A 23,004-nucleotide genomic window follows, 5' to 3' on the forward strand; every position below is an offset into this window, starting at 1 on the left:
AACCTTGCCTACCCACTCACCTTCTTGTTTGGGTTTGCGTTCGAACCATGTATTTCCTTTCGGACGGTGAAAATTTTTTTGTTTAGGCCTGCCATGACCCTGGGGGTGTGTCTGGTTACCATCCCCCTGGTTCTGTTGCCTACCCTGCTGGCAGGGTGATCGGCACCTCTGGGGTCCTGTTCTAACATTCACCTTAACACGAGGCATTTCCTTGCCTTCAAGTGCTAGGTCTGCATATTGTGAGGCTTGGATCCCCAGGGCTCTGGCATCGCCTTCGTGCCCTCGGGCAGGGCGCACGCGTGTCTCCCATGCCAGTTGTGCGTACCTTCTGATTTCCTGCATGGTGGGGTTGCCCATTCTGCAGTGCATCGTGACGTCATATTGCACGCACTCGTGGAGGTTGTGAAGGAAGAGAGACTTGAAAGCTCGTTCCTCCTCCAGACCTGGTGCATTACTTCCTTGGAAGTACGTGGTTCTCAGGCATCTGTAATACTCACGCAGAGGCTCGTGCCTCTACTGGGTGATGGCGAAAGCAGCTATGGTAGCGGAGGCTTCGTCGATATAAAGCGAATACTCCTCACGTAGGGCTTTATACAGAACTGAATAGCGGTGTCGTGTACCAGTCGGTAGCGTTTCCATGAACGCATGGACACTCCTTACCGTGGTCTTCCATATGAGCTTGAGTTTTTCACGCGACGAAGCGTAAGGCAAGTCAACCAGGCAGTGCTCAATTTCCCTAAGATAATTGTCGATGTTTGAATCTCGATTACTTGGGTCAAAGCGTTCTATGTCCCCTGTGAGGGACTCGAGTTGTCGGATGCGCAAGCGTTGGTGTTGGTATGACCACGGGTCGTCTGAGTCATCCAAAACACCATAGTCACTTGGACCACTATAGCGATGAGGACGACTTCCTCCCCTTCATGGTGGGGAAGGAGTCCAGTCGACACGTGGGGGTGGACCCCGGGTTGCATACGGTTCCCTGGCTAATGGGATCTTCGAGCCGCTTTCACCACTCTGGGCTTGGAAATAATTGTCCCCCCTCCATGGTGTGGAATCAGTCAGTTTGAAATGCACGGTGGCGTGACTGAAAACTGACTGAGGAGGGCAACTGTAAGGAGGGGCACCTGCATCCAACCAGCGGGCCGCTGGAGGATTTTGAAAGGTGTCTTGGAGGATGAAGTCAGAGACTGTACCACTAGGGGCAGCTCGGCTCCTAGCATGTGTCCCTGGGTTTCTCAGAGGGACATTTCTACGCATAGCGCTAAAAAGGTGGCCCTCTTCTATGTCAGATGTTGTGCTGTGCGTTTCAGCTGCACTTACCTGATCTGACTCTACTCTTAGCTGGGCAGCTTGAAGCTGCCTGCACAGGATTTTGTTTTCCTCCTGCATCCGGGCATTATCTTCCTGTGCCTGGACTTTCTCAGCTTGGGTGCACCTAACGTCTTAGTACAGGCTGAGATTTTCCCTCTGCACCGCTTGGTAGCTGCTCTGCAGCTGGGCGAGCTGGGCCTGGTGCTCTGCAGTTTGCAGTTGGGTTTTGCGGTGATGGAGGAGGAACATTTGGCCCACTAGGTCCGGGATTGTGCGCTTTGGCTTCCCGACCGGGTTATTGACATAATCAACTAGTTCCTGCAATGCCTCATCACAACGACTAATATTGTAGCCGTTAAGGTTATCTCTCTCCTCTACGGAGAGACGGAGGACAGCAGCGACCACATCTTGCAGCGCTGGGTCGACTAACCTCTGTGGAGCTTCAGCTCCAGTCACGCGGGGCGATTGGTGACTCATTTTACTGGGGCAGTACAAATTCTTGCGACACAGTGGCTCTGATAGCTTGTAGTTTTACAGTTTCTATAATGCTAACACGAACGCACAGGTGAGAGGCTTCGACCTGTGGCTGTTGCTGTGCTGATGTATTTTGATCGTGGGAGATCAAGAGTTCAAAACACATATTTAACACACAGATTGTCTTGAGTTGATAGCAAACAATACTCAGAAATTAAAGGGCCAATTTAAAAGCTAAAAAACTATAGGTTTAATGCTCTGATTAACAATTTCATGACAGTTTTAAAAATTTGCTAAAATAAATTATATTTAACAATTTAATGAAGAAATCTTAACGTTATGAATCTACACTCACCAGCCACTTTATTAGGTACACCTGTACATTTACTTTTTCATGCAATTATATAATCAGCCAATCATGTGGCAGCAGTGTATTGTATAAAATATGGTTCAGGAGCTTCAGTTAATGTTCACGTAACCATCAGAATGGGGAAAAAGTGTGATCTCAATGATTTAGTCCATGGCATGAATGTTGATGCCAGACGGACTGGTTTGAGTATTTCTATAACTGCTGATCTCCTGGGATTTTCACACACAACAGTCACTAAAGTATAAAGATAATGGTGCGAAAAACAAAAAAACATCCCGCGAGCGGCAGTTCTGTGGGCAAAAATTGCTTGTTAATGACAGAGGTCAGAGGAGAATGGCCAGACTGGTCCAAGCTGACAGGAAGGTGACAGTAACCCAAATAAACTCGTTACAACAGTGCTATGCAGAAAATCATTTCTGAACAAACAACACATTGAACACTGAGGCGGATGGGCTACAGCAGCAGAAGACCCCTCCGGGTACCACTGCTGTCAGCTTAGAACAGGAAACGGAGGTTGCAGTAGGCATATGCTCACAAAAACTGGACAGTAGACAATTGGCAAAACATCGCCTGGTCTGACAAATCTGGATTTCTGCTGAGGTACACAAATGGTAGGCCCACTGCAGCCTCAGTTTTCTGTTCTTGGCTGACAGAAGTGGAACCCAACATGGTCTTCTGCTGTTGTAGCCCAACTGCCTCAACATGTTTAACATGTTGTGCATTCTGAGATGCTATTCTGCTCACTACAGTTGTACAGAGGGGTTATCTGAGTTATCACAGCCTTTCTGTCAGCTCGAACCAGTCTGGCCATTCTCTGTTGTCCTCTCTCATCAACAAGGCGTTTTTGTCCACAGAACTGCCGCTCACTGGTTGTTTTTTGTTTTTTTACACCATTCTCTATACACTCTAAATACTGTTGCACATGAAAATCCCAGGAGATCAGCAGTTACAGAAATACTCAAACCAGCCCGTCTAGCACCATCAATCATGCCATGGTCTAAATCACTGAGATTTCATGTTTTCCCCATTCTGATGGTTGATGTGAACATTAACTGAAGCTCCTGACCCATATCTTCATGATTTTATACATTACACTTCTGCCACATGATTGGCTGATTAGATAATCGCATGAATAAGTAGTTGTACAGGAGTACCAAATAAAGTGGCCGGTGAGTGTATGTTATTTGTCAGATAGATCTGAAAGAGCTTCTGATTTCTCTTTGAAATGCTTTCAGTAAGCAAAGATGTTTGCGATGAAATCTCGAAACCGCTTGGCATATTGTTCAGGATGAACTGTAGAAATCTCTGCTCCAGCCTTTATGTCCAAATGGTGAAAATGCAAAAAATCAGAACCAACATATTAGCAGCAACAGAAAAATTAGTAGCATGTAATAAATTATAATAGTTTGACCATTAAGGTATTTTAAGTTAGGTTTGCTCTTTTTACAATCAATCAATCAATAACTGTAACATGATACAATTATTCAAAGAACTAAACAATGAAGTGTCACTCACTCCATGCTTGACTGTTTTTGCCGCATGGGCAGCTTTCTTCCTGGTGTCATACTGGGTCAGAATATCTATAAGGCCCATGAAGTAAACCTCTCTTTGTGGGGCACCTAAATCAGGGGAGAAACAAGACTGATGAATGCCATGTTTTAAACCCACTTACCTTTTTTTGTAATTAGGATTTTATCAAACAGATAACTTGATTTTTGATTCTGAATGTGATTTTGCAATTTAATACACAAAGGACTCTTGACTAAAATTAAGGTATGAGTCATTTTCATGGTAAGGCTAAATACATCCCGATATAGTTATTATTGCCGGAAATTAAAAAAAAATAACCATTGTAATAATGTCTATATTCTGAAAATCCAGCGAATTAAGTATACTTTACAAATTAAAGGTACTTCATCTCTTTTATTATCTTCTCTTTATTTGTAACTTGATGGACACAAACCAAAAGATAATATTAATCATAAATGAATAATGAGTCTCACATTATATAACACTAGAACTAAATTAATAAAATAAAAAAAGACTCAAAACAGTACAATTAACACTATGAAATGGATAGTTCAGACTCTGAAATCTGACTGGATGAGTCATGTTAAAAGTTGCTGTAGAATAGCAGATATACATACACCTGTGACCACACATTGTTTAAATTATTCATTATGCTGCATTGACACTATGTTGGAATTACTGAAATTACAAGATGACAACTCTGATTCTATGAGGAGTTGTTCATGTCCACAGACTCAGAAATGATTAGTTTCAATGGCAACACTCATAATGGCAAAATGAATACATGTGGGGCTTTGTTGTTGACATTACAACAATAACTATTTAAATTAATCTATTCACCTCTATATGTTCTTGCAAACCATTTACTAAGCATACCAGGTATCACATATGTGCAAAATAAGCCTATCTTTAACTGCTGAGGTCGCTGCCAGATTAGTTCTATTTACATGACATCACAACTGTAAAGTTTTTACCATTTGGAATCAGAAACTCATAGTTACAGTAATCCCTACATGATGTGAAAAAAGTAAATGGAAGTAAAGTTTATGGGTTGGGAACTGTTATCTCTACCAAAGTTTTGTTGTTGTTTTAATCCATTTGCAAAAATTATGCAATATGTATTTAAATATTTTCAATTAAAGCTTGAAATGTGCAAATAATGTTGACAAGTGTAAAAGGCTGGAGTGTTGCTCACCAGCTGCACTCTGGATGGCATACTTACCAATGTAAGGATCAAACTCTCCCGGGTTGAGAGGTTTGTAAGAGTTCATGTACCCGGCAATACCCTCCAAGGAGGTACCGGGAGACCCCACAGCTGAACGGGACAGGTTATTCTCTGTTTCCTCTTCCTCTTCACTCCAAGAATCTTTCATTTCTCCATCTTGCTCTCACTCTGCCCTTCCGACATCATGAATGCCCAGCAGCAAACTGTAGTCCATGATCTTTAAATGCACAAGAAACTGCACCACACACAGACACACACACCTGTTGCTACTGCTATCCTTATGAGGACTCTCCATAGACATAATAATTTTTATACTGTATGAACTATAGATTCTACCTCCTAACCCTAACCCTAAACCTAACCCTCACAAAAAACAATTTTTTTTAAGCAATTTGAATTATGGGGACACTAGAAATGTCCTCATAAACCACATTTATAGCATAACACCCTTGTAATTACCAGTTTGCAACCTACAAATCTTTCCTCGTAAACCACCCAAACCTGCCCACACACACTAAATAATTAGTCCACTTGTACATAGAAGGTAAAAGGACATAAATACAGTAGTTTCGATGCATGTTTTGCATATAGAATGTTTAAATATACCTGTAACAAAGTTCGTTGTATGATGGTTAAGGAGGAAGTGGGAGCCGGTTTCACAGTCCAAGTGAGTCAACTTTTAATACTTGTTCAATCGCTTTTCAGCTTTAGAACAACAGAGGGGTTTTTCAGCACACAAACACATCAGTATTGGCTTTCCAGCACACAAACAAAACACTCTCTTGAACACACACAAAGTCTCTGGTCTGTATCTCTCTCCCTCTTTCTGTAGACTGGCCATCTTTTATCTCCCCCGACTTTCACTGTGAACATAGAAATGGTAATTAGTCACAATTCATCTCAGGTGGATGTCCTTACCGCTTTCTCTCTCCCCAGACGGGCACTCGACCATGCCCTCACCTCCACAATACTCAAAAAATTAAAGGCAAAAGATCTATTTTCAATAGACCAACCCACAATTTTGACGTCATAAAGGCCCTTATATGCTGGGCAAACATTTACAAGACCGTGTGAAGTGTCAAAGAATCACCATCTTGCACTGTGTTCCAGTTGGGTCGGATGTCAAGATTTATAGTGAATAAGGACTTAAATTTTGTTCGGTTTTTCAGCCAAACCAAAAGATCATATCTCTTCAGAAGACATGAATTAAACCATTTGAATCGTATCGATTACTTCTATGCTGCCTTTTTGGAGCTTGAAAGTTTTGGACCCCACTGCCAGCGGCGGGGAGCGCTAGCAGCGGCAGGGGAGCTGCAGCAACATGGGCCCCTCCGGGGACACTGAAGCGGGCTCGTCTCCTCCTCTTGCCAGTGGTGGGAGGAGCAATGGTGGACTCCTCCTTGTGAACAGCGGCGAGGACGGGCTCCTCTTGGCAAACAACAGCGAGGACAGACGCCTCCTGGTGAACAGCGGCAGCCAGGGCGGGCATCTCCAGGGGGGCTGCAGCGGTGAGGGTGGGGACCTCCTTGGGGGCTGCAGCAGTCCTCCTTTTTCTGCGACGCTTGGCTTGTGGTGAACCAAAGGTAAGGTGGGGCACGGACAAAGAGGTGGTGTTATCCAGTGTAGAAGTCCTTCCCCTGAGCAGACCTCCATATCTCTAATCTGGCAGATGTGGTTCACCACTCCCCAATAAGACCATACAAATTTCCCCCCCAAATCAAGACCATCCAGGAACAGACTAGTCTCACCCAAGCACAGCTCCTAGGCCACATCCAGAAGAGCGATGGCATACTTCAAAATGGGCCGACCACCCTGACAGCAGCCCAAAAATTAGTGTTTGGCCTCATGTATTCAGATAGAAGAAAAAAGCAGGCCTTACACAGTCGTAAAACCTAACTCAGCCCCCACACACCAAGTCGTAAATCTTACTGATAAAAATCGTGCCAAAATCAAACAAAGGGAGTCCAAAACAGACTACAAATCCCATGAAGCCTTGCTCACTAAAGGATAGAACTCTCAACTCTTATTGGATGAGGCACACAACAGAACGTCCCTCAAACCACGACATCATCAGGAGTAGAAATACCTCTGAAATGCTTCCGGGATTTGCTTCCAGCAACTTTGTTTGCAGTGCATAGACGCAGCTCATCACTGCTCTCAGGTGCAACCTCGGGGCACAAGGAAGTAACGTCCGACTTGAAACTGTGGCCATACAATCTCCATCTCGCTTGACGAGTTGAAATTACTCTGTGTTCAACCAAACACTCTAACGGATCCGAAGGAGACCGCCGAGCAATCCGCATCTTCATCCGTTTGCCTGCAGAAGTGAAGAGATTAAAGATTTCTCTTCCATCTTCAAGTCGACATTTCTGAAGTTCTCCGCCAGCCCGCCGAGAATCAACAGCCATGTCCGCCAACAGAGCGAGGAAACGGCCTCCCGTCATCACATGAGCCTCAAGGAACCGGGTTGAAGTTAAAGGACGGAGGGACAAACATTCTACCTGTGTCCTCATGCGATTCAAGTAAGAGGTTTACGTCTTGGCAGAGATAGAATATTATAGTGTGTTATTCTTGTGTTTCAATGTTTTTTTTGCTTGTACAGTTTACAGACCGCCATGTCCGCTCATTATTAATACTCAGGGTATTAATGATCACAAATTTGTTTTGCTGTATTGTGGTCCAACCAAATTGGACTGTTGTGCATTTTCGCCATCGCGGGTGAAACCAGCAAACTGAGTTATCCATTAAAGAGTCAAAGAACGCGGGACTTTTATGAGCCATCCACCGCGTCTCTGAGTGATAAACTAACAGCTGCTTTCTCTCCCACGATCGCGAAATCGGCTTTAGGGCCGTCACTTAATTCTCTCTCTCTCTCTCGTACTAACCCCCCCCCCCACTCACACACACACACACCTTATGTGTTATAGGATTCTTTTTATTTCCATAGCTAATCAAGGCACTGTTTAGTTTGTAGTTGTAAGTCAGAAGTTTATTGACTGCATTGTATTAATTATTAATTGATATTACTGCATAAATAAACTTTGGTTTGTTTTGCATATGCCTGTGTCATGCTGACGGGATGTCAGTGCTCGGATTCAAGCCTTCATTCATTGTTTTTTTCCCGAAAATCGATATTCTTCGGATGTCGATTTTCCTAAGAAAACAATCTAATATTGAGACTGTTTTACTATCTGGTTATTAGTCCCTGATTCCAGGGTGGTGCCCCGTCAATGTTAATCCTTATTAATAATCTATTGATTTTTGATAATTGATAATTATCTTTGATGATTGTTGAATTTGAATGATCAGTAAGCTAGTGTTAATTTTAATTAATGTTTCATCGATGTTAACAATTAACGATTATCTTTGATAATTGTTGATTTAAAGGATTAAAAAAGCTAACATTGATTCTCATCAATGTTCTATTGATTTTAATAACTAATCATTATCTTTGATAATGGTTAATTATTGCTAATAACTAAACCCGCTCCTAAACGTAGCGCACTACATTTACTGGAGCCCTATATGAGGTTTTAATGAGTTAGATTCAATTAATTAATTTAAATATTAATTAATAACTAAAGAAATAATTATTAATTGTTTCTGATAGTAAAACTGATCTAAACAACCAGTAAAGCCCTACATTAGGTTCTAGGAGCTGTGCTTTGGGAAACCGATTCCTGCCAGACAGAAGCTGGGTGGAGGAACAGACCCATAATGAAACTGACTGTCTGCTGGGTTCAGTTCTGGCTGGATTCTTCTGTCAGGTTTTTGTCAGGAAGAACCCAAATGCAGACAGTCTTAACTCAAAAGCTCCTTTATTACGAAAGGGAAATATACAAAACACAAAACTGGGCAAAAACGATAACACAAATAGCCCAGACTTAAGCCAACAAAACTGGAAACAAAAACCAAATAACAAAACAGACAAACTTTAGAAAGAAACCAAGAAAACAAGAACTATCAGAGCTGACAAGGAAACCACGACCACACTGAAGGGAAACAAGAGAAAGAATCCAGCACAGGACACACAAGAGGAATATAAAGAGGGAAAAATCAAGAGGTAAATGAACTAATAATAGGGGGAAACAAGGGGCGGGGCCAGACAGGGAACAGAAAAAAGCAGGGTGGAGAAGCACATGGGAAAAAATACAACAGAAGTCCAAACAACAAATCACAACAGAATGCAGACATAGGTGTCAGGATCCTGCCAATAGAGTATAAGAAATAAACCAGACTGAATGCAGGATCCTGACAGCTTCACTCTGGAGCACTCTGAGCTTGATTGCGAAGAAAACACACCCCCTCATTACCATGTGGACAGAGAAATGTAGAAATACATAAATGTGGAAATAAATTAATGTAGAAATAAACAAATGTATAAATAAATAAATGTGGGAATAAAAAAATGTATAATTAAATAAATAAGGAAATAAATCAACACAATATAACAAATAAATGTATTAAATAATAATTTATGCTTGATTTAAACATTAATCTATTTATTTCTAAGTACACTTTTGTCATTTTTTACATTTCTTTGCAAGTATATTTATATATTTAGTTTTTAATTTTGTCACATTCGGTCCTCCATAAATTATACTGTTGCCTCTGAAGCTCTCAGCACATCTCACAGTTACAATTGAGTTCACTGGTGGGCACTATGGATCCGTGTGTTGTTAAGGTGTTGGATGAGAGAGGAAGATATTATGGCGTCTGTGTGTCTAAAGCAAAGCCAAATTTATTACAAATAAACAAATTTATTACAATTTTGAAATTAACACCTGCCAACCCGTCAAATCCAGGTAACTCTGTCACTCTTACTAACCACTTCAGGTTTTTTCTGCATTGAAATTTCTATGAAATTCGGCAACATGGAGCTGCGCTGCCGAAGCAAATTTAATGGTATTCATGCCTCTCATAATTTGCATGCACATCTGTGAGGGGCAAATGAAGCTTGCTTTCTTGTGACCACCGTATGGTATGCCATTTGATCAAATTTATCTTTACACGTAACGTGTACAGACAACATAGCGTGTGTATGCGTAATTGTGTCTAAACACGCAATTTTGTGTACAGGCTTCCATATTTTAGCCAATGACAAACTAGAAAACTTGAAAATTTGCATAAAATTAATTACACATATAATGGTGACCTAAACACCTACAAAGCCATGTGTAATTCATGAATAATACATGTTAAATCGACGTGTAATCCCACGAAGTCCTATGTCATCGAGTTTTCCAGCATACATCATAGATGTGCAAGGTCACATGATAAAGATGCTGTATTACAACCAGGAAGAAAGCAGAATTTCAAAATACCAGCACTGTGAACATTGGGGGCTTTCTCAACAGCTGCAAAACACAAGAATCCTTTTACGTGCAAGACAGGTCATATAGGACAGGACACAGTTTAATTAATAACTTATAGATGATTTATAAGGTTTGATAGTTTTTTTTAATTTTGTTTTGCCTACTGTTGTTTGTGTACTGTTAATCTCAAAGTGGTACCAATCACATTGATCCTGTTTAAATTGATCAAATTTATGTTTTATCAATCACAAAATTAATATTATAACCCATTATACATAAATTATTCAAAACAGAATTCCTTCTGGTATTCACAAGCAGTTTTGAATTATTGATGGATATCAGGGTACCACGGGGTAAAAGGCTCCTTTGATTTTATTTTCTCCCAAAACACTAAATAGCAACAAAAACTACCACAGCACTTTCCTAAACACCTGTTTGTCACTATACACTGCAAAATTTTCCTGATCCATGAGATATTTGCGTGAGGTGTCTAAAGTTTTATTTTGAGGCAATTTGATCTAATTTTTTATATTTTTTTAAATGTTTTATGTTTTATGTAGCTAATGAAAATCCCACAAATTGTGACGAGGCAGGCAAGGAATGAGGATCTAAATGCAGCTTTATTAACAAAAGGATAAACAAAGAAACTCAGAATATAAAAACAAAACACGGGAAACCAAGCACAGAACATAACACGTGTAAGGACTGACAAACTAACCAGGGGAAACAAGGCTTAAATACAAAAGGGAAGACAAGGAAGACCTGGGGAAACAATCAGAAAATGAGGAACACATGGGGAAACAATCAGAGAGAACCAATCATGAAAAAACTACAAAGGACTACAAAACCACAGGAAAAAGGAACTAATCAAGAATTTCAACATAAAAGTCTAAGCAAAAATGCAGGGAATATGTGACAGAGCCCCCATTTTAAGGAGCGGATTCCAGACGCTCCAAAAACAAAACAAAAAAACAAATTGTCCATGGGGTGTGGGGGAAAACAGGTAGTTCAGGGGGGGACAAGGGGCAAAGGGAGCAGAGGAACAAGGCAAAGTCAGGGAGGCTTGGAACCAAGGCGGAGCCAGAGGGATGGAGAGCCAGGGCGACACTGCAGGCTCGGAGGACCAAGTAGACCGGAGCAGATCAGGTGGGCGTCTAGGAGACCAGGAAGACCAGAGCAGATCAGGCGGACAGCCAGGAGACCAAGGAAACCAGAGAAGATCAGGCAGATGGCCAGGAGACCAGGGAGACCAGAGCAGATCAGGCGGATGGCCAAGAGACCAGGGAGACCAGAGCAGATCAGGCGGACGGCCAGGAGACCAGGGAGACCAGAGCAGATCAGGCGGACGGCCAGGAGACCAAGGAGATGACCTCAAGGTGGGGACTGGGTCAGGAGTCCTGGGAGGCAACCGCAGGGCCGAGACAGGGTCAGGAGGCCTGGGAGGCGGCCACAGGACAGGGAAAGGCGGCGGAGCCGCTGTAGGAGGAGTCTCTGGGGGAGCAGGCGGAGCCTCAGGAAGAATGGTATCTGGGGGAGAGGGCGGAGCCGCAGGAGGAATAGTCTCTGGGGGAGCAGCTGGAGCCGCAGGAGGAATAGTCTCTGGGGGAGTGGGTGGAGCCGCTAGAGGAATAGTCTCTGGGAGAGCGGGCGGAGCCACTAGAGGAATAGTCTCTGCGGGAGTGGGCGGAGCCGTGGAAGACCCTGGGGTCGGAGCCGTGGAAGATCCTGGGGGCGGAGCCGCTGGAGGAATAAGTCAGGCAGGAGGTCTCCCTGGCCTGAATCTGGTGGTGGAGGAATATGACGAGGAGGAGGGCGTGGCCGGGCCGTGATGATGCATGCCTGGCGCTGAGTTGACTAATCAGCGGGAGAGAGAAAATGGGGGCCGGAGATGCCAGTTCGAGAGAGAGAGAGAGAGAGAGAGTGAGAAAGATGCACAAAGCTGTGTGTGCGTCTTTCTTTGTTTCGCAGATTATGTTATGTTTGAGTTCAGTTGGTTATTAAAGTTTTACATTGACTGTTCAGCTGGTTACCGCCTCCTCCTTGCCCACCTTAAGAACCTTCGTTACAAACATATTGTTAAATGTATGTTAAACTTTACCTAATTTATCCAGAAGTTAATCTTGTGACCATCTTGTGAGCTGTTAGCATAATGTCACTAAAAACAGTTCACCCATTGAGTGAAATACCAAAGTTATACACTGTATTGATTGTAAACATTTGCTGATTAAAAGTATTGTTTACATTTTGTGAAATGTCCAGTGTTAAAATGTTGTTTTGTAATAAAATAAAAAGAAACACTGTTAAAATAAAGCATTAGGTTTGAATGTACTATAAAATTCAAATAAAAATCCAAACTCTTGAAACAAAAAAGTTGTTTAAAAATTAGCAAGAACTATCAAATTTTTAAAATACAAGAAGGCAAAATATTGATCTATCCTATTAATGCTAACTCGAGTTCTTGTGAAATCAGACAAAATTAAAGAAGTGTGTAACTGCATCATCAACAATTTTGTAGATACTTTGTTTTTGTTTGGAACCTAAATCTAAAGTTGTAAAATAGTTAATGTACAATTTCATATCTTTTTCAGCTCTCTGAAATATTTATTTATTTCAGGCCAAACGCAGACATTTTTATGCTGCCGCGTAGCACTCGCTCTGACCATTCCACAGGTACACATGTGCAGCACATTTCTCCTGCATTTCTGTATGCAGTGCAGAGCTGCAACTCAATGTATTCCTAGATAATTTCATGCTGTTCACACCTATTGCTATGCGATGCATTTCCTATGCAAGACGTATATTGTACTGCAGGTGACAGTCATACTCCTAAGGAGCGAATGGCCTCAAGTGAATCCATCAATGATGATTGCAAGTCCATTTCTCCTGCATATCTGTATGCAGTACAGAGTCAAAGCTCTTTTATTTCTCAGATCATTTTATGCTGTTTTTTTCACATTGTTTATTTAGATGTACTGTATTTCCCAGCACATTTCTCCTGCATTTCCGTATGCATTGCAAAGCTGCAACTCTCTTTTCATAGATAATTTATGCTGCTGGTCACATTTTTTCTAAATGTTACTAATATTTATGTTCTCTTCTCTCTCTCTCTAGACTCATGTCCCGGAAACTTCGATGCTTTTCCCTCTAATAAGCATTAGCAGTCCTTTTTTTTTTCTCAAATAAGCATTAGCAGCCTGAGGTTACACTCCAGTGGACATGGATCTAAATTCTAAATTCTATGAAATGTGTATAAGTTTCACCTAAATATGAATATTTTGTAGTTTCTACAGAAACGCCTGAAATTGCGCCATCCGCAAGGATTTCACAAATATTACTTCCACCAAGTCTCTACGAGAGCCCATCTAAAATCCCTTCAACGGGATTGTTCACAGGTTTTCCTCTTGCTTTCACCAAGACTTCACCGTTACATTCCAAGGAGCCAAAGATGGCAATCATTTAAGTTGCTAGAAAGCACAACCACGGTGCTTCTACCATTGGCTCATATCATCCCTACGCATCACAAATGGGCTGTCCATGTGCCAACTGCGGTGTATTTCGGGCCTTACGACAGCTACCCGACTCTGCAAAGTAGCACAAACATGCTGTACAGGTGCCACAACTGCGGCATCATTGCTGCAAAAGGCACAAATGCACTGTCCAAGCACTGCATTCATGGGCTTGTTTTCCTCTTATGAAAGTCTGGGGGCGTAGCTCATAAATATATATACACATCACAAACCACAACCCTGCAAAGTTCTGTACTTGGCACCACCTGCCATTCGAATGCAGTGTAGGCTTTTCCGTTCAGATGCAGTGTGAACCTATGCAATTTGGGCCACAGGTTCTCCCGTTCGATTGCAGTATGAGCTCTCCCGTTCGAGCGCAGTGGTGGTGCAGTAATCTTAAAAGCCTTTTAGCTTTTCCCATTAACCTTCGCATTGGCATTTCCTTTGCTCATGGTTGAAACGAGCCTGAAACACAATAAGTTGTGCCTAAATGTGATAAAACCACGTGTGCCCTATTTGATACTGCAGCCACAGTGCCCCACCAGATAATGTGCTGCAGCACCCACTCACGCTCAATACTGCCGCAGCATTACCCGCATACTCTGGATTGTGCCACAGCAGCACCCCTTTCACATTTTGATACTGCCGCAGCAGTGCCCTGCCAAGACAAATGTAATAAAAATGTTTTGCTTCCCTCAAAACTGCATATAAACATAACTAACACATTTTCCATAACTAACCATTTGCTTCCCTTACAGACGTTTATAAAAGGTTATACATTTACGTATTCCTAACTAACCATTTGCTCCCCCTACAGGTAAGTACAAAACTAATCTTTGCTTCCCTTACAGGTGTTGATAAATCTAATAAAGTCATTTGTGCCCTACTTGATACCGCATCAACAGTGCCCCACCTGACACTGCCGCAACAGTGCCCCACCCATGCCAAATGTGTGTACATGGTTATTAATATTTTAACCACAGGCACTTTCAATTCTTATGTTCCATAAATTTCTAGATGTGCATCTACAGCAGGAGCCCGTTTACCATGCCCCCAAATACTCAATCCACTATGGCAACAGTACTCTAAACTCTGCTCCTGCAGAAGGCCCACTTAATCATTTTACCATGCTTCCGCCGAAGCCTTTTGTCTTCGCTTCTCAGCAGCTGCAGCGAGCATTACAGGAGATGGCGGTCACCACCTCATCCTGTTCTTCTCAAAGCACCATATTTCCCCATCTATGGGTAGTCTATTGAGTGACGCTACCTCTGCAAGCCAGCTGATCTGACCGTATACCTATGTTACAACTCCCTACAGCTGTACACAGGTCCTTTAATCTAAACCTTCCACCCGGATCAGGCCCTTACATAAGGCTGCCCCCGTAAACTGGCTGATTAGATGCAAATATCAACAGTACAGTAGCCGCATCAAGGTCCTTCGTCCAAACTTTCCACCCAGAGCAGGCCCTCGCACGAGGCTGATCTGAAAGCTATTCCAATGCAATTTACCATGATCTAGCACTTCTTGTCAGCCCTTGATTTGGCGTTACCTTCACCCAATTTGGGGGATTATATATATATATTGCACTTCATAATGGTTCTACCACAACATATTATCCATTTCACCATTTCATTCATTTCCTAAATCAATTCAAAGATATTTAATTAGATACCACCAAAGGCTATCCGAGCAGCGTCCTTCGGCAAGTCTGCCCCAGCAATCAAAACCCCAATTTTTTTCTGCTCATTAAACGCTCGGGCACCGGAATGCCTCTAACCATCGATATCTTAAATGCCTAACCACCCTCTGCCTTGGTTACCATTCAGTAAACACAGCTTGCAATTGAGAGAATTGGCTCACACTGCGTTCGAACAGGAGGGCTCATGCGGCGATTCGAATGGGAGATTGCTCTATTTTGGCTCGGCGTTCAAACGGGTAAGCCCAGCATGCATCCAAACGTGGGTCCACTCTGCATCCGAATGGAAAATTCCACTCAGCGCTTCGAAACAAACATGTAAAGCGCTCCCTCTATACAGCTTTTGGGGGGTAAGCACAATTCAGAAGTATCCACCAAGCCAATTTACCAAATAGAATTGTTGCCAGCTCGCTGTTCTAAATACTTCCTGGCATAGTCATGGTACCGATCTTTCATCTTAACACATTTTTGGGGGGTAATCAGGACTCGAGTTGAGTCTCGAGTTCCGAACCCTCCACGGACAGCAAGCCAAATATGTTTACCACTTCAACACAAGATAACATTAACATACAAACTACTGAATTCATCTTAAATATACTGTATGGGGCGAAACTATGAGACTATATTTTTATTGCAACTGTGAAAGTTTAAAGGTTTCTATAACAAATACTATAGTTTACTTTGTAGAAAAGACTATCAACATTAACCTAACCACAGTAACGTGGAGCCATCCATGGTCTTACCTGTGTCAATGGCCTTATCACTACAATTGCCACTGTTAAGCAATGCTAGAACAATTGTAAATATAATGAAGGGGTTAAAACTTCCATGAATTATGGACAAATTATTGACCTGTTTTTTCATACTCCTGATCTAACCGGCCATGTTTGCCTTCAGATATCCTAAAGGTGACTTAAATCATTACGCCAGTGTCCTGCTAAACTAATATCATTCTCGTTCAAATAAAATGTCCAAACAAATGCATGCAATTCCTCCAGTTAACTTTATCACTTTTTGCGAGGTGGGGGATTTTGGCTAGTGGAAATGCTGAGTGGCTAGTGACCTGGGGAACTACTAGCCATAGTGGCCGGTGAGCCAAAATGTTAATTTCAAACCCTGATTACAAGGCAATACTTATAATACTTTGATTCATATTGAATTCTACTCTTTTGTATTTAGTTCTTGTTGGAGTCATACAAACCAACAGACGAGGATCTGCTTTTATGGGGGAAAGATATGAGGAACTCGGAAGCTTATCAGACCAGTATGTGTGTACTGTATGTGAAATCTCTGAACACCAGCAAAGCGCATTTATAAAAAGCCAACTTTTACCCCTTGTTTTTCTGAATAATAACAACTGAAATTACAAAAATGTGACAGTCTTTATGAAGACTCAAGAGTTTATATATGTGCGTTACCCTAATGCCGTCAGTATTGGTTTCTATGTAAGCTCCGGTTGAGAGCAAATAGTTTTGCTGTTATTTTTAAATCTTTTTTTGTTTTACAATTTTATTTCATTTTTTCCCAAAAGAAAAGCATAGTTTGTTACATTTATCTTATTTTTTTAAACCATTTTTGGTAAAGTTTGTGAATAAAACTAATTATAAGCTAAATTTCATGAATGTGTCATACGTGTTATTTTTTATTGTGCATTTTAATTTATGAGTAATCGTGAACTTGTTTTTTGTGAAGAACTGAGCCTGATTCTCTATTAAACTCTTAAAGGGAAAGTTTCTCAAGTTATATCCACCTTTCATACATGTAACAGTGTGAAAGCGCCCTCTGTCTGCTCGTATGAATGTAACACATCATAATAAAGTGTTCTAACGCTTTTCAAACACTCCTTAGATCACATCATTTATGAACTGCAGACATTTTGTTTGAGTATGTCCTTTTCCGGGTTGTGCTTAAAAAGTGGGGCAGTTATAACAGGTTAAAAGTAAATGTGAAGGAGTGAAAGTAATCATTTGTAAAAGATATGTTAAATCTACTCACCTCTACGTCCCTGTGTAGTTTATCTAAAAGCTTTTCTTTCTCCTCTTCACTGATATACACTCGCTGCATGTTGGATCTGAGGCACGCTGCTGTTCCCCTCCCCCCACCCCCCACCATAGAATAAGAATAGAGAATAAAAAGAAAAAGGGGGAGAGGAGCATGACCATCTGCCCGGGGCCGGAGGACCCACTACCGTCCACCGGGGGAGGAGCGAGCTGTCATCTGCAAGAGGTTGGGGAGTGGCTGAGGGCCAAACGACAGCGTATCTGGGCGCCGGCGAACCAGGTATTTCCTCTCTCTCCTCTCTCTCTCTCTCTCTCTCTCTCACACCGCTTTGCCCTTTCCCTCTCCAATTGTTTTTATTTTTTTTTTGTTTCTCCCTCCCCTCGTCCCCCTCCCCAGCCCTAGAGAGGTGGAGAACGCAGTCGGCTAGGAGCCCCTCCTCCCCTCGTGGTTGGCGGCCGTTCCTCCGCTTTCAGGCGGCCGGGCTCCTCCGTCCCCCGGCGGATGGCCATGGCTGCTCCATTGGGGTGGATGGTAGTGGCAAGGACTCTACTACGGCGCATCCCTCCTCATTCCCGGGTTTCGGCACCAGTGTAACAAAGTTCAATGGAAAGGTGGTGGCGAGAACCGGCATGAAATATAAATAATCTTTTAATAAAACTAAAACACAAAAACAAACACATACAGGGCAGCTGCCTGTAGTTCTCTCTCTCTCGAACTGCTGCCTCCGGTCACCTTTATCCCTCTCGGGCTTGATCAGCCTGATTAGGGGCCAGGTGTGCAGCATCACGGCCTGGCCCGCACTCCACCCTGCCACAGTGTTGTTAAAGACAGAACTACAGTGATTTTCAAGGCATATGCTACTGCTGAAGCCATCAGTCTATGTTATTTCAACTTACTAAAGATGGTATGTACATGTTAAAGACAGTATGTACATGTACAGAGTCTTGTACCCAGTGCTGGGTAGATTACTTCTGAATTGTAATCTGGTACTGATTACAAATTACATGACTAAAACTGTAGTCAGTAACATCATTTATTGGATTACATTTTAAAGTAATCTAATCTGCTTGCTTTTAAATAACTTTTGGATTACTTCTGCTCTAATTCTTATTTATCTGAGTCAAGTTGGCAACGAGTATGGCTGCTGCGTTGCGAGCTCCGACACAACACTGCAGTTTTTTGTTTGTTTTGTTCACAATTCTATGTTTTTTTTGTTTTGGATGTTATCTGCCTTATTGTCTATGACAGATATTGGGGACTTTTGGACATTTGTTCTGCAACAGCACACCGAAAACCGGACTTTAAATTCCTCAATGCCGACCCGCTGTTTACAAACACGCCAGCGGAACCCTTTGTCTGGGCAGCCCAGCCGTGGAAACTCAGAAGGAAAAGGGGAAATAGAGCCGGCGTTCTCATCAGAGTAAGACGTCGCGTAAATCGACCCAGTATTCTACTGGCAAATGTTCAGTCTCTGGACTACAAGCTCTGTGAGCTGAGAGCGTGGATCTCTTTCCAACAAGAGACGAGGGACTGCTGCATTATCTGCCTTACGGAAACTTGGATGTCTGCTGAGATTCCAGATTCAGCTATCGAACCCATGGGGTTCTCTGTGCACTGAGCGGACAGAGCGAAAGACCTCTCAGGTAAAAGCAGAGGTGGTGGTGTATGTTTTATGGTCAACAAATCCTGGTGTGATCAGAAGAACATACATTCTATCAAGTCTTTCTGCTCTCCTGATCTGGAATTTCTCATGATTCTGTGTCGACCATTCTGGCTACCAAGGGAATTTACAGTGGTCATTATCGCTGCTGTGTACATCCCTCCACAAGCCTGTATGGGATTATAAGCAAGCAGGAAACCGCGCACCCTGAGGCCACGTTCATTGTGACCGGGGACTTTTTAGCCAATTTTAAATCAGTTGCACCAAAATACCACCAACACATCAGTTTCAACACACGAGGGGACCGGGTTTTGGACCACTGCTACGCTCCCTTCCGGGATGGCTACAAATCCCTCCCCCGCCCACCATTTGGCAAATCAGACCACTCTTCCATTCTGCTTCTGCCCGCTTACAGGCAGAAACTGAAACAGGAAACACCCACCCTCAGAACGATCCAGTGCTGGTCGGACCAATCAGATTCTACGCGACAAGACACGTTTTGATCACGCGGACTGAGAGATGTTCCGGTCCGCCTCTGATGACGACATCGAGGTGTACGCTGATAGCGTAACGTGTATCATCAGAAAGTGCGTAGAGGATGTTGTTCCGACCAAAACAATACGGATCTACCCCAACAAGAAGCCATGGATAAATAGTGATGTTCGCGCTGCACTTGATGCGTGGACCTCAGCTTTTAATTCCAGGAATGCGGAGGAGCATAAACAAGCCAGTAATGCACTCTGCAAAACAATCAGAGCAGCCAAACGCCAGTACAGGGACAAGATTGAAGGACAGTTTAACACCACCAACTCTAGAAGCATGTGGCAGGGAATTAATATCATCATGGACTTTAAAGGGAATAAAAACTCTGCCATGAACACCGCCGCCTCTCTCCCGGATGAGCTAAATACTATTTATGCTCATTTCGAGGGAAATAACACTGCCCTCACGGAGAGAGCTCTCGCTGCCGAAGCTACAGAGATTAGTTCACTCTCTGTCTCTGTAGCGGATGTAACCCGATCCTTCCGACGGGTGAATATCCGTAAAGCCACGGGTCCAGAAGGCATTCCAGGCCGCATCATCAGAGCGTGTGCGAACCAACTGGCTGGTGTTTTTACGGACATTTTCTACCTTTCCCTCTCCTTGTCTGTGGTCCCCACATGCTTTAAAACGGCCATCATTGTGCCTGTACCAAAGCAATCCAAAATCACTTGCTTTAATGACTGGAGCCATGTTGCTCTGACCCACATCATCAGCAAATTCTTTGAGAGATTTATCAGAGATTACATCTGCTCTGTGCTGCCTCTATCACTGGACCCATTGCAGTTTGCTTACCGCAACAACCACTCCACTGATGATGCCATTGCATCTACAATACACACTGCTCTCTCCCACCTTGAAAAAAGGAACACTTATGTGAGAATGCTGTTTGTAGACTACAGCTCAGCATTCAACACCATAGTGCCCTCCAAGCTTTATGTGAAACTCCGGGCTCTGGGCTTAAACAGCTCGCTGTGCAGCTGGATCCTGGACTTCCTGTCAAGCAGACGCTAGGTGGTTGGAATGGGCAGCAACATCTCGTCATCACTGACCCTCAACACTGGAGCCCCGCAGGGCTGTATTCTCAGCCCACTCCTGTATTCCCTGTACACACATGACTGTGTGGCAACACATAGCTCCAATGTGCTATCATTATGTTTGCTGATGATATGACGGTGGTAGGACTGATCACTGACAATGATGAAATGGCCCACAGAGAGGAGGTGCACACTCTGACATGCTGGTGTCAGGAGCATAACCTCTCCCACAACGTCAGCAAGACAAAGGAGCTTGTGGTGGACTTCAGGAGAAAAGACAGAGAACACAGTCCCATCACCATCAAAGGAGCACCGGTGGAGAAAGTCAGCAGCTTCAAGTTCCTCGGTGTCCACATCACTGAGGGACTCACATGGTCCGTCCACACTGAGGCCATTGTGAAGAAGGCTCATCAGCACCTCTTCTTCCTGAGACGGCTGAGGAAGTTTGGAATGAACCACCACATCCTCACACGGTTCTACACCAGCACTGTAGAGAGCATCCTGACTGGCTGCATCACTGCCTGGTACGGAAATAGCACCGCCCACAACCGCAAAGCCCTGCAAAGGGTGATGCGAACTGCCAAACACATCATCGGAGGTGAGCTTCCCTCCCTCCAGGACATATATACCAGGCGGTGTGTGAAAAAAGCTCGGAGGATCATCAGAGACTCCAGCCACCCAAGCCATGGGCTGCTCTCACTGCTACCATCAGGCAGGTGGTATCGCAGCGTCAGGACCCGTGCCAGCCGACTTCATGACAGCTTATTCCCCCAAGCAATCAGACTTCTGAACTCTTGATCTCTCACGATCAATATACATCAGCACTGCACTTTATTAATTTTATTATCTCACACTGGACTGTCTAAAATTATATTCTCTCTTAACAACACACTGGCAACTGACTATCAACCGACAGCCTGAATGTCAATACAGTACAATATAACCTACTGTATATTTTATATATACTATATATACTATTTTTATTGTATAATGTGTATCCTATATTGTGTGTATTTTATACTGTACAATATTCTATATTGTGTGTATTGTATACTGTAGGTTCTACTGGTTGTTTAGATCAGTGTTACTATCAGAAATAATTAATAATTATTTATTTAGTTATTAATTAATATTTAAATTAAAAAATAGAATCTAACTCATTAAAACCTCACACGTTCAGGAGCGGGTTTGGTTATTAGCAATAATTAATAATTATCAAAGATAATTATTAATTATTAAAATCAATAGAACATTGATGAGAATCAATGTTAGCTTTTTTTAATCCTTTAAATCAACAATTATCAATGATAATCACTAATCATTAACATCGACGAAACATTAATTAAAATTAACACTAGCTTATTGATCATTCAAATTCAACAATCATCAAAGATAATTATCCATTATCAAAAATCAATAGAATATTAATAAGGATTAACATTGACAGGGCACCACCCTGGAATCATGGACTAATAACCAGATAGTCTCAATATTAGATTGTTTTCTTAGGAAAATCGACATCTGAAGAATATCGATTTTCAGGAAAAAAACAATGAATGAAGGCTTAAATCCGAGCACTGACATCCCGTCAGCATGACACAGGTGTATACAAAACAAACCAAAACACTTATCTTTGTAATATAACAAAGTTTATTTATGCAGTAATATCAATTAATAATTAATACAATGCAGTCAATAAACTTCCGACTTACAACTACAAACTAAACAGTGATATGATTAGATATGGAAATCAAAACAATCCTATAACACATGAGGGTGTGTGTGTGTGAGAGCGAGTGTGTGTGTGTGTGTGTGTGTGTGTGTGTGTGTGTGTGTGTGTGTGTGTGTGTGTGTGTGTGTGTGTGTGTGTGTGTGTGAGGAGGGATGCGCACAAAATGGCGGACGTGACTCTCGTGGAGAGTATGTCACGCGAGACTTCCGGCCAGGGAATATGGCTGCGAATGTGGGCAGAGAGAAACCAGTCAATGGCGTCTACCAGTTACAGCGTGTATCCGCTTGTATGATAGCTTAGGGACAAAGCTGAGCTTTATCACAAAGCTATCCACTAGCCAAAAATGTGTGCCAGAATGTTTGTGAGGGGTCGCGTGTGTATGTGGTTAGTACGAGAGAGAGAGAGAGAGAAAATTAAGTGACGGCCCCAAAGCCGATTTTGCGATCGTGGGAGAGAAAGCAGCTGTTAGTTTATCACTCAGAGAAATGGTGGACAGCTCGTAAACAGTCCCGCGTTCTTTGATTCTTTAATGGATAAACTCAGTTTGCCTGTCTCACCCGCGATGGTGAAAATGCACAACAGTCCAATTTGTTTGGACTACAATACA

General features: G+C 42.6%; 1 protein-coding gene across 1 annotated transcript in view; it reads right to left on the minus strand.

The window, feature by feature from the left end:
- Positions 1 to 3,386: 3,386 nt before the first annotated feature.
- pip4k2cb (phosphatidylinositol-5-phosphate 4-kinase, type II, gamma b) overlaps positions 3,387 to 23,004 on the minus strand; it is a 42,091-nt gene continuing 22,473 nt past the window's right edge. The window contains 4 exon segments of the mRNA XM_051673185.1: positions 3,387 to 3,470; positions 3,671 to 3,774; positions 4,881 to 5,145; positions 17,423 to 17,511. Of these exon segments, the coding sequence (XP_051529145.1) occupies positions 3,387 to 3,470; positions 3,671 to 3,774; positions 4,881 to 5,145; positions 17,423 to 17,511 (542 nt within the window).

Source organism: Myxocyprinus asiaticus, chromosome 35, assembly GCF_019703515.2.
Source record: "Myxocyprinus asiaticus isolate MX2 ecotype Aquarium Trade chromosome 35, UBuf_Myxa_2, whole genome shotgun sequence".
Taxonomy (NCBI): domain Eukaryota; kingdom Metazoa; phylum Chordata; class Actinopteri; order Cypriniformes; family Catostomidae; genus Myxocyprinus; species Myxocyprinus asiaticus.